We start from the raw sequence: 12,500 nt of genomic DNA on the forward strand, positions 1-12,500 counted from the left end.
CTACGACGTGGCGGAGTGCAGCCAAAACCATCACCTTTTGCTTGATAATAATGATCGTCATATTCCTCACACCACCACTCTGTCTGACTCTTGCATTGTCATTTTCATCTTTTGCAGGTGAATATGGTTTTGTGGTTGACTAAGATTGGAAAATATGGAAAAATATCCGTATTTTTTTTACAACCACACACACACACACACACACACACACACACACACACACACACACACACACACACACACACACACACACACGTTGTATCATGCACGGTTCTGACTCTTGAGCTAGTGGTTGGGAAGGCGCTCATGCCACCAGAACAAGCATAGATGTCAAGAAAGGTTAATGAATAATAATACCTGATTCTGCTGTGAGAAGCAAAACACGCTCAGCTTCCTTGCTTGTACGACAGATCACAATTAACCATTTCATTCTTTCAACCATAAATAATTCAGTAATGTGTTTTGAATAATGCACACCGGATTCACTTGACTTGACTTGAATCTTTGCAAACTTAACCCATTAGATTTTCTGCATAACATATATATGTAATGATACGGTGGAGACTTTGTTTTTTTTATAGAAATGTAAAAAATGTATGAATTGTAGAGCCTGAATATATAAGTATGAATGATCATTTCCCAATTCATGATCCTAACATGTTCACTATATTATTCGTGAATATTGCAGGCATTTCGACCATTATACGTATATACTTCTGAAGACCAAATACTTAGGTTCTGGCATTTTTCCTCTAGATATGATAAACCTAGACACACAATTCACTCCAACCACCACAACAGACTTGTGGATGACTTGCGTATGTGGTGTCTATCCGTCACTTATTCTACATAAAGTAAGTATTGTGATCCTTATCCAGGGTGTTTTTGTGCCGAGCAATTGCATGCTAGTAACAAATATTTCCTAACGTAAGTATATCAACCACCTAATGATAACATGAATGATATACTGGTGCCCTGACCTAAAGTGCCATACATTTCTCTCGTGACCGGAAAAATGAATGAAAATAGAAAAATTCCCAAGTTTCAGACCTCACAACATTAATGTATAAGCATTCACTTCTGCTGAGAACACCAGACCCACCACAGGAGCACACGACACACCCTCCTCGACGGATTACATCAGGTCTAATTAGCATTATGCATTATTTCACACGCACACACCTCAGACCACTTTCCAGTGATTTAACAATATCGTAATACAGCGACCTGGAACTATCCTTCAAGTTTGTGTACATGAGGATGCTTGGCAGCGAATGTAGAAGGAGCTTTGTTGTTGTTGTTGTTGTTGTTGCAGCTGCTGCTGCTGTGTCAAAAGTGACTTGAAAATAACGTGTTTTTTGCTGATCACTCTAACACTCAATACGATTTATTTATTTTTTTTTCTCCGTGTAAATAGAATGAGTTATTTCACGTTCATTTACCGTGCGTGCAATCCTGAGGATCAGAGAGAAGTTGCTGGGTGCTGCCGGGCGTGATTGCAAGCGTCAAAGAAAAGCATCCACTGGCGTGATTTGTTAATGAGTGGCCGCTGACATTCAAACATAAATACAAATCGTATAGAAACACACTGACCGTGGATTCACTGCATCCAGGGTTCTCAGCCGGTGGGTCGCCAAGCCATTAGGAGTGGGTCATCAAATTATATGTATATTAATATTAAGCTAGCTGTATATTTTCAACGTATTACTTCAATTTTCGATACCATCTCTCTCTCTCTCTCTCTCTCTCTCTCTCTCTCTCTCTCTCTCTCTCTCTCTCTCTCTCTCTCTCTCTCTCTCTCTCTCTCTCTCTGTACATTTGTCTAAACATCTAGCCTCTAAAGAAAATATTACCAAGCACACAACGGGGAGTAGCACACTGTACGTTTTTAATCTAATTCATCTAACTTGGTCGTTTTCATTTCCGGAGAGAGCAGGAGGGAGAAGCAGGAGAGAGGGTGGGGGGAGGGGTGCAGGCGGTGCGTTGAGACAGCAATTGAAGACTATCAACTGTCACTTATATTTCACCTCAATGTTCGAATTTGCGATTTTCATAGATTTATTTTTGTTGTTGTTGTTATACTACTATTACTACTATTACTACTACTACTACTACTACTACTACTACTACTACTACTAATAATAATAATAATAATAATAATAATAGTAATCATTATTATTATTATTATTATTATTATTATTATTATTATTATTATTATTATTATTATTATTATTATTACTATTACTTATTATTACAATCATAATCATTTATTCCTTTGTTTCCTTTTTATGAACATGAGAGGAGTGTTTACGTGTATTGTGTGTGAAAGATTTTGATGTGTGTGTGTGGCGCACCGCACACACACCACTGCTGACTTGCTGCTGCTGGTTTCGGTGGTACTTACTTTACGACTCGTATTAATTTTTTTTTTTTTTTTTGTTCCTCGCCTCAAGTTTGATTTGATACCAAGGACACATGTCTTAATGAGAATAGAAAAATTGATGTGTCATGAACATGAACACGAATGTATCACGTTATCAGTAAAATACTGAAACTTTATTTTTTTTGTCACATAAGAAACATTTTTTGCGTCAGTTCTGGTGCAAGGTAAGCTTTAGCGGATTTGGGTCGTCATGTAGACCTTCGAATAGATTTTGGGTCATCAAGGTTAAGAACCACTGCACTACATCATCATGTTCTGCCAGCAGAACTAAAGAATAATGATGCAAGGGAGCCTGATCATGACCTATTAAAGACATTTTTTTTTTTTTGTAATGAACTCGATTCTGTGTGGACTTAATAAAGAATTTGTTCCTCGGAGTTCTATTTAGCGCCCAATCTTATTCTTGATATATGCTAATGAAATAATTAGTGAAAATATTGGTGATTATGTTATCTTGTTTCGTGACAGTGGAGCTCACATAATCATTGGCAGTAATCTTCAGAACCTTCTTCCTAAACCGTCTCGGAAAAATAATAGTGTAAACACTCGATAGAATCTAATAAATTACACACGGTTTCAATAAAATACACCTTATGTTATTTCCCAATACTCTTTAGTGCATAACTAACCCCTCTATAGGTACAAACAATAAAACTGTTTATTGTGTTCAGTCAAATAGCTTTTCATGAGTTTCAAATGATAAGTTCTTAAACTGGTAAACATTAGGGCCACTGGGGAGGTGCTGGTATCACAAAGGTGAGGTGAGGCAGGGGATTAGAGCGAGGTCGCGGTAGAGGAAAGGAACAACCCACGCATCCTCCCTCTGACCAATGGGAGGAAGCCTGTTGTGAGCTGACCAATGGAGGCATGCCTACCTGAAGGGCTAAGCATGCAAGGCCTGAAGGACATGGTCAGCAGGAAATGAGCCGTGCAACAGAGGTCACTTGGTACTGAACTTCCTCGCCAGCAGGTCACGCAGGAGGCCCCGCAACACGAGGTGAGTCTCGAAATTTGTGTTTTGTGTGAATTTCGAGTCTCAGTGATAGCAAACTTTTCTGTAGCGTTACTTAGATCAAGTCCTTGCCTCAGTGTTGGAGGGAGGTGTACTAATACGTGGAATAAAACATACTGAGTTGCGTGGAGTGTGTGGATACGCGTCTGAGAATGGCTGGCGTGGTAAAGTTGGGATTCTTGACGAGGAACTGATGAATAAAAAGAATTCGCATGTATTTGTTGTTTTGAGGAAGGAGTTTGAAGAGGTACGGGCATGTGTGAGAGGTGCAGGGAGACAAATAAGTGAAACAGATAAGTGAGATGGCCAGCAAAATATGACATAGTAAAAACACTTAAGGGCGTGGACACTGGACAGAGAAACTGCCAAAGATCATGCAACATTAATATGAAGAAGAGAGAGAGAGTATAATCATATTAAATAATAGTAACTCAGTGCAAGTTAGCCTAGAAAGAGCACGTATGGAGCAGGGGTGGCGCTGCAAAACGCTTGCCTTCATTAAGCTAAATACACTCTCAACTTGCTCCTTCTTTCTTTACAGATCATGGGAAACATAATTGCCACTTGTCCTGCCAAGTGGCCCCTTTACGCTTTGCAGGAGTTAATGCTTCCATTGGTTCGTCGGCTCCTGCAGAGGCCACAGTATAGCAGAAGGGCACTGGCACTTCAGCCACCTCACGCTGCCCGGTGCAGGCATGTTAACCGTGGGTGCCAGACTGTGTCTCCTGTGTGCCTGCGTCTGCCTCAGGCCTGCAACACAACGCTGCCCATGCCTTGGGGCGTGCAAAGGCGACCTGCCGGGAAACCAAAGGCTGAGCGGGAACACTCCAAGGAAAACCAGGGCGATTCCGTGAAGAATGACCTTGCAGAGCTGCTGGGGGGCAGCAGCATGGGTAAGGGCTTGGCCTCCGTGTTCGGGTTGCGCGGGACATCTTGCGAGGATGACAACGCGGATGAAGAACAAGAATTGTGGAACCCCCCGCCTCCCACAGAGCTTTACGAGGGCGTGGAGGTGTCACTGGAGGACCGCAACACCCGGTGCGTGGCCACCAACACCACGCATATCAGGGTGGCTTACCCCACGCATGTCAAGAAGTCTCGGGCGAAGCAGTGGCGAAGTGCGGCGAAGACCTGGCGTGTATGAACGCTTTGGCTCCTACCTCTATATTTAGTTTACTCTAGTCATTTGTACTTCATTTGTCTTGCGCTCAGGTGGTGAAAATAAATTGTTGTTTTGCTGCTTTCATCGTTGTGCTTTTCCTCAGTGATTCCCAAATACAGGTAATAAATTTTTCAGAACTGGACAGAAGAGTTAGATAATAATTATGATGATAAAAATAATTATAGTAATATAATAAAATAAAGGAAAGGTAAGAGATTTTCAAGGAAAACGCCCACCATATGAGGAAAAACATAACTAAATCTGCCAGCTTAGAGTGTCGGGCATAAAGTGTTTCAAGGATCTTGAAAAAAAAAAATAGCATAACCCTGGGTGACAGTCCAGCAGTGAGATAGTGGCGCGTAATGTGAGGGTCACTTGCTGAGGCGGGGAGGAAGAGTCCAGGCAGGGAAGGGAAGGGCCTCTTCTAGTACTGGTGACGTAAGTGATACCAACAAAAGTCTTCGTTTCAGCTTTTCAGTTTTATATATATTTGTTTACATTTTTTTTTATTTGTATTGATTTTTGTGCCTTTCATTCATCCTATTTTTATTTTTTTATATTATTATTACCATTATTATTATTGTTATCATCATCATCATTATTACTCGTATTATTATTATTATTATTATCTGTATTATTCACCGTTTATTATTTATTTTATTCATTTATTTGTCTATTGATTTATTGCTGTTGTGTGCGTGCAAAGGAGGCTGCACAAAATTCTCGTTAAGATGAGGGCTGCCCGCTGTCACCAGACGGACATCACACGGTATGGGCCTAAAGGACCTGGCTCGATAATTCCTGTAGTCTCTCGCCTTCTTGTGTAAACGTTTCTTGAGAGAGACGCGGCGCCTGCTGCTATCCAACAGCCTTGACACTGCCGCCTGAAGTCACCGCACCTGCTTCGTCAGGACTCATTTTGGGGGCTTTTAGGGCGCGGCTTTCCCCTTGTTTTAGGTGTTAGTCTAGAGGTCTTTTGTAAGGGCGGCGAGATGTGTTTTATGCGGCGCCCTTGGCTCAGTGCTTTTCGTGTTGGTTCAAGCAGGGCTGTTGCTTGCCACGGGTCGGACCAGCAGCATTAAGGACGCGACCTTCTCCTTCATCTTTGTCTTTTATCAAAGCCTATCACATCAACTGTAGTGATGAGCATATCATGTAATCAAATGAGGTAGCTGAAACATTTTTTCAGTAAAGTAAAAAACTAAATGATTACATAGCGTATTACTAAATTTCCTGATATTTGTACATCATAAGACACTTGATATTACTGTGTTAGCAAGACGTGGAGAGAATGGCTGAGACACAACTGCTGGACACCGAGGAAGGATAGAGCATTTACTTCACGAACAAGGCATACAAAAACATTACTGAAATACACGCACACAGTATACGGTACCTAATACACCGCTACCCGTACACAGCACAAAGTTAAAAATCACCGCAGGAGAGAGAGAACGATCAATCAGTCCAAGCCCCACTGTTACCCACTCTGACACACATACGAAAAATAACGCAGAGCAACTGACCACTACACGCTCATCAATCAACACCAATGTAGAAAGAAAAAAAATAATTATTCGCTCCAGCGCACACACATTACTCTCCTCAACAGAAAGAAGTCAAAAGCATTTTTTTTTTTTTTTTTTTTTGTCTTATCAACCCCTCTTCTCTGACTGTTTTCACCCCCCTCAGGCTCCGCCGCAAAGTCGCATCTCAAAACAAAGGGGAAAGCCGCTCCATGAAGCGCCTAAAATGTGTCCTGGCGAGGCATGTTCGGTGACTCCAGGCGGCAAAGTCAAGGCAGACGGAGAGCAGCTGGCGTCGAGTCTCTCTTGAACGCTTATGCAAGAGGGCGCAAGGCTACACGAAGGATCGAGCAGAGTCCTTCAGGGTCTCACCGTATAGAGACCGTCTAGTAACAGCAAGCGGCGCGCAACTGACTCAGAAGGGTTTTGTTTAGAGAAGGATTTGTGTAAACCCTCACCCAGCCTACTCTCACCGCACAACAATAAATGAAATAATAAATCAGAAAAAAATATAAAATAAACAAAATAAAGAGGTAGATGAATAAAATACATCAGCAACTACAATTCAGCATAAAGGAAAAAATAATAAAACTGAAAGGCTAAGATCTGCAGGCATATATTATTATAAAACCCTTGAAGCACTTTATCTCCAATAACCTATTTGCCGCACATTCATTTTATTTTTCTAGGAAATCCTTTATTTTTATTTTCTTAACTTTTTCCTGTTTAGTGTTGAAAAAACTACCTATATTTGGGATTTCTGAGGAAAATACAACAGTGAAAGGAGCAAAACAACAATTTATTGTCACCACATGAATACAAGACAGATGAATTACAAATGACTAGAGTACACAACCATATACAGAAATATGACACGAAGAGGTCACACTCGCCAGGTCTTCGCTGCCCTCCGCCACTGCTTCACCCGAGACTTCTTGACATGCGTGGGGTAAGCCACCCTGATATGCGTGGTGTTGGTGGCCACGCACCGGGTGTTGCGGTCCTCCTGTGACACCTCCACGCCCTCGTACAGCTCCGGGGGAGGCGGGGGATTCCATAATTCTTGCTCTTCATCCGCGTCGTCATCCTCGCAAGATGCCCCGCGCAACCCGAACACGGAGGCCAAGTCCTTACTCATGCTGCTGCCACCCAGCAGCTCTGCAAGGTCATTCTTCACGGCATCGCCCTGGTTTTCCTTGGAGTATTCCCACTCATCCTTTGGTTTCCCTGCATTTCGCCTCTGCACGCCCCAAGGCATGGACAGCGTTGTGTTGCAGGCCCGAGGCAGACGCATGCACACAGGAGACACAGTCTGGCACCCACGGCTAACTCGCCTGCACCGGGCGGCGCGAAGCAGCTGTGGCGTCGGTGCCCGGGGTCGCACCACCATGCAGATGTCCTGTGGCCTCAGCAGAAGACGCCGAGGAACCTTTGCAGGCGGCTCCTGTGCGTTTGTTGTCTCCTGCACCAGCGAGAGGGGTCGCTTGGCAGACGTGGCAACTGCGTTCTCCATGCTCTGAAAAGAAGATAAACAGCGAGTTGAGAGGGCATCCAGCTCAATGAAGACAAGCTGTTTGCAACGCCACGCCTGCTCCATAAATGCTGCTTACTGCGATAACTTACACTAAACTATGAAATATCATTAGACTCTCCCTTCCATAACAATGCTGACATCTTTTCTGTTCACATCCAAAAGTCTGTCATCCTCGGCTGTCCACCTCAAGACCTACCCCTTGTCACTCATGTGCCCTCTTCATCTCTCACATGTTCATACCTCCTTCCTCAAAACAATATAAATACATGCGAGTTTTTTTCATTCATCAGTTTCTCGTTAAGAATACTTCACCACGCCAACCATTCAAAGACGCGTACCCGCACACTCCTCGTAACTCAGTGTCTTGTTCCACGTATTAGTCCATCTCCCTCCATCACTGAAGCAAGGACTGAACATCAGGCACTTGGAATTCACACAAAACACATAATTCTAAAAAAAAATTGAGACTCGAGACTCACCTCCAGATAGGGCGACTTCTCCTGCGTGACCTGCTGGCGAGATGGTTCAGCGCCAAGTGACCTCTGTTGCCTGGCTCATTTCTGTTCTTGTCCTTCAGACCTTGCATGCTTTGTCCTTCAGGTAGGCCTCTTTCCATTGGTTAGTTCACAACAGGCCTCCTCCCATTGGTCACGGAGAGGATGCGTGGGTTGTTCCCTCCCTCTGCCGCGACCTCACTCTAATCCCCCGCCTCACCTCACCTTTGTGACACCAATACTTCCCCAGTGGCCCTAATTATTTTTATGCTCCAAGAAATGCTGGTTCATGGTTGTGATACGGAAGGAGACAGTCAGGTATCACCAGTAAGCGGGAGAGCCAAACTAAAAACAGCAGTCTTTGTGTTAGTACTTCCAGTAATCAAATAGGATTATTAAGCGCCCGGTCACCCGCTCTAAGACACTTCCTGCACATCGCTCTTACCACCTCTACTGAAACAAATACTAGCAACTTCAGTCTCACTCAATACATTTATAAGTGATTTGGAAAAAAAAAGTAGGTTTGTGTTTGTTGTAAATTTGTGAACAACGAAATAATTTTGATGTTTTGGTTACGTTGCTCCGTATTCTGAAGCGCTTTGTCCTCCCATAAGGATTGTTTTCAAAGGCTACATGGGTAATCAGTCGGGTTCCCACAAAGGCTTCTCCCATTAATTAAGCAAAATTAACACTAGAATAAAAAATGCAGCCTTGAATTTGCGATAACACACACACACACACACACACATATATATATATATATATATATATATATATATATATATATATATATATATATATATATATATATATATATATATATATATATATATATATATATATATATATATATATATATATATATATATATATATATATATATATATATATAAAAACTGCAGATGATATAAATTAGTTCGTCTGTGATCCTCATAGCATCCTGTCCTGGCTGCCACCTGCTGAGGAGGACCGCCCTCTCCGTCTCCTTTTCAGTGCGCCACCGATTCTCCTACGTATTCCGCTTATTAACATTGTTGTCCTTATGGAAACATGCAAGACAGGTGCGTGTTTGCAATGTGGTGGTGAAGTGAGGAAGCTATGGGAGGCCTGGATGACTGTTAGCTGAGTACACGGCTAATGTAAAGTATCCATATGTTCAGTGTGTTCCTTGGTTGCACATGTGATGACACGAGAGAGAAAGAGAGAGAGAGAGAGAGAGAGAGAGAGAGAGAGAGAGAGAGAGAGAGAGAGAGAGAGAGAGAGAGAGAGAGAGAGAGAGAGAGAGAGATAAAAAAAAAAAGTAGCCAGTGCCAGGTGACAGACACACATATGTATGCAGGGATGAGGGACTCACCCTCACCCTTGACAGTATCCTAGGTTGGTTTATCGAAACGGAAGTGGAAATATCTCTAAGTGAAGCCTGCACCTGTCAGTGGCAGCCATATGGTGAGGGGAGGGGTCCCGTGAGCTGATGAGTGTGGTGGTCCAAGAAGACTTAAGAGTAATAATCCCGTCGTATAGATGTTAAATGAGCTCAACCTCACACTGAGAGCACCTATGTGAGGTGATGTTTGTGAACCACTGAGCGAGGTGTCATTTACAGTGTGCGTGTGTCATTCACCCAGCCCAGCAGTTACCCTACGGAAAGAACTCAAAGCTCGTACTGACCGATCTCGGGGTAGGACTGAGACCACTCACCACACACCGGGACTGAGACCACTCACCACACACCGGGACAGCGAGGTCACAACCCCTCGTGTTATATCCCGTACGTACTTGCTGCTAGGTGAACAGGGGCTACACATTAAGAGGCTCCCCGGGACTCGAGCCCGGGCCTTTTCGGTTGTGAGTCTAGCGTGCTAACCACTGCACTACACTGTGTGTGTGTGTGTGTGTGTGTGGACTTCCTTGGGCTGGACGCGAGTTCAGTGAGTCAGGTCACTGACGGCTAAGAGGAGAGGGAAGGTTTAGGAGCACCTTTCTATGACAAGTAAATGTATATACGTATGTTTCTTGAATGTCAAGCTAAGGGGTAAGAGGGGCAGGCGTAAGTTGACCATTATTTACTGATGTTCATCAATTATAATTACCAAAACAAGAAAGTGTGATAATCCCGACTAATCATCAAAACTCGTTAACTAAACACAAATAACGGTAAAATTTTTCTTTTACATTATATATGAAAGGAGTGAACAGAATAGCATTTTGATCTAATTACCCCCAGGCGTGAAGGCGGAGACAGGTAACCCCTGACACGTAACCCCTGACCTGCCCCACAGCGACGCCCTCCGCCGGCAAGCCTCGAGTTCCGATGCCTCTGTGTGTGCGTGCGTGTGTGGCGGGCTGCGGGTAGGCGTGGTCTGTATCTCTAGGCGCCGCTAAATTATAAGTGAAGCTTTGATATTAGTGTTTCCTTCACCCCTATTGTGTGTGTGTGTGTGTGTGTGTGTGTGTGTGTGTGTGTGTGTGTGTGAGAGAGAGAGTGAGAGAGAGGAGAGAGAGAGAGAGAGAGAGAGAGAGAGAGAGAGAGAGAGAGAGAGAGAGAGAGAGAGAGAGAGAGAGAGAGAGAGAGAGAGAGAGAGAGAGAGAATTATAACGTAACTAAAAAAAAAAAACAGAATAACGAACAAAAAACACATGCAGACAGAGAGAGAAGCAAGAAAAAATAGAGAGATGATGAAAGAAACTGATAAAACTGCAGAGAGAGAGAGAGAGAGAGAGAGAGAGAGAGAGAGAGAGAGAAAGAGAGAGAGGTACTAACGTCCCCAAGAAATACCAAACGTTCTGAAGTTAACGATGAGGTGACTTTTGGCAGGGCGTGGGAATGCCAAGAGAGAGAGAGAGAGAGAGAGAGAGAGAGAGAGAGAGAGAGAGAGAGAGAGAGAGAGAGAGAGAGAGACATGAAAACCTGACGTCATTTTGTTTCCATCGCAATCCTTCTCCTCTTCCTCCCACGCAATGCTTTCCGGCTTATTTTCACCGTCATCTCCTTCCTCTCTTCCTCCTGCCGTATCCTTCCATCCATCCACTTCTATCTTGCCATTTCCACTGCATCCGTTCCTGTCTCTTCCATCTCCCGCCCACACACTCCTCTCCTTGCCTTATCTCTCCACCATCCCTCCCTCTCTCCTTTCTTCCCTTCCTGACCCATATCTCTTCCTCCTTCCCACCACCACCATACATCCTCTTGTAAACATGACAGCCCTAAAACGTAATTGGCCTGACATCCTCTCGACACTTGACATCCATCGACAGGGAGTGAGAGAGAGGAGTGAGAGAATCCTCCGCTCTCACTCACACACCTCTCTCACAGCACCACCCTTTCTCATGCTGCTACAGACGGCATTTCCCAAACCAGACCAGGGCAAACCAGACCACCCTTCCTCTCCTTCTGTTTCTCCTCCTCTTCCTCCGTCTCCTGCTCGTCGTTTTCTGCATGCATACCCGGATTCAGTGTTACGTGTTCTATGCACCAAGAGACGCAGGCGGGTTGTGATTTATGTGCTACTACAGACAGATACACAGACAGACGTGCATTTACGGTTTCTTGGCGTGGAATCGGGACCTCCACCACCACCTCCTCCACCACCTCCTCCTCCTCCTCCTCCTCTTCTCTTTCCCCTTCCTCTTCTTTGCTCTTGGCTAGTCTAAGTTAACGTAAGGACACGCCCTCTCTCTCTCTCTCTCTCTCTCTCTCTCTCTCTCTCTCTCTCTCTCTCTCTCTCTCTCTCTCTCTCTCTCTGTGTGTGTCTCTGGACTAAGAAAGTGCTAACCTCAGGCGCCAAAGGGAATGATTATTATGTAGATTTGTGATGGACGAGAACCAATTGTAGGAGAAAATGTTTAAGGAAAGTAGATTTTGAGAGAGGGAGAATTCAGTGTGTGTGTGTGTGTGTGTGTGTGTGTGTGTGTGTGTGTGTGTGTGTGTGTGTGTGTGTGTGAATTTTTCTTCAGTGTTTCTTTTCTTTCTTTTTTTTTCAATATTGTTTTGTCACGTACTATGAATGTTGCTGAAGTACTTTATGCGCGCTCTCTCTCTCTCTCTCTCTCTCTCTCTCTCTCTCTCTCTCTCTCTCTCTCTCTCTCTCTCTCTCTCTCTCTCTCTCTCTCTGGTACGTACACTTGAGAGCTAACACAAAACCTTCCTGTCGCCACTTCTTTCACACCAGTTATTTTACGCTAATGGAATGTTGTTGTTGTTGTTGTTGTGGTGGTGGTGGTGGTGGTGGTGACAGTAGTGGGCGCGTAACACACACACACACACACACACACACACACACACACACACACACACACACACACACACACACACACACACACTCATACGTC

General features: G+C 43.9%; 1 protein-coding gene across 2 annotated transcripts in view; it reads right to left on the bottom strand.

Annotated features, from left to right (window-relative positions):
• Positions 1-6,926: 6,926 nt before the first annotated feature.
• Positions 6,927-12,500, bottom strand: part of LOC135104684 (uncharacterized) — a 28,783-nt gene continuing 23,209 nt past the window's right edge. Inside the window, exons 2-3 of one of the 2 annotated variants that reach the window (XM_064012210.1) lie at positions 8,157-8,516; positions 6,927-7,659 (exon numbers count right to left, since the gene is read on the bottom strand). In XM_064012210.1, coding sequence (XP_063868280.1) covers positions 7,027-7,656 — 630 coding nt within the window. In that variant the 5' untranslated portion in view covers positions 7,657-7,659; positions 8,157-8,516 and the 3' untranslated portion in view covers positions 6,927-7,026. The remainder of the gene's footprint in view (positions 7,660-8,156; positions 8,517-12,500) is intronic. The other variant, XM_064012211.1, reaches the window with a different exon arrangement.

Source organism: Scylla paramamosain, chromosome 11, assembly GCF_035594125.1.
Source record: "Scylla paramamosain isolate STU-SP2022 chromosome 11, ASM3559412v1, whole genome shotgun sequence".
Lineage (NCBI taxonomy): Eukaryota > Metazoa > Arthropoda > Malacostraca > Decapoda > Portunidae > Scylla > Scylla paramamosain.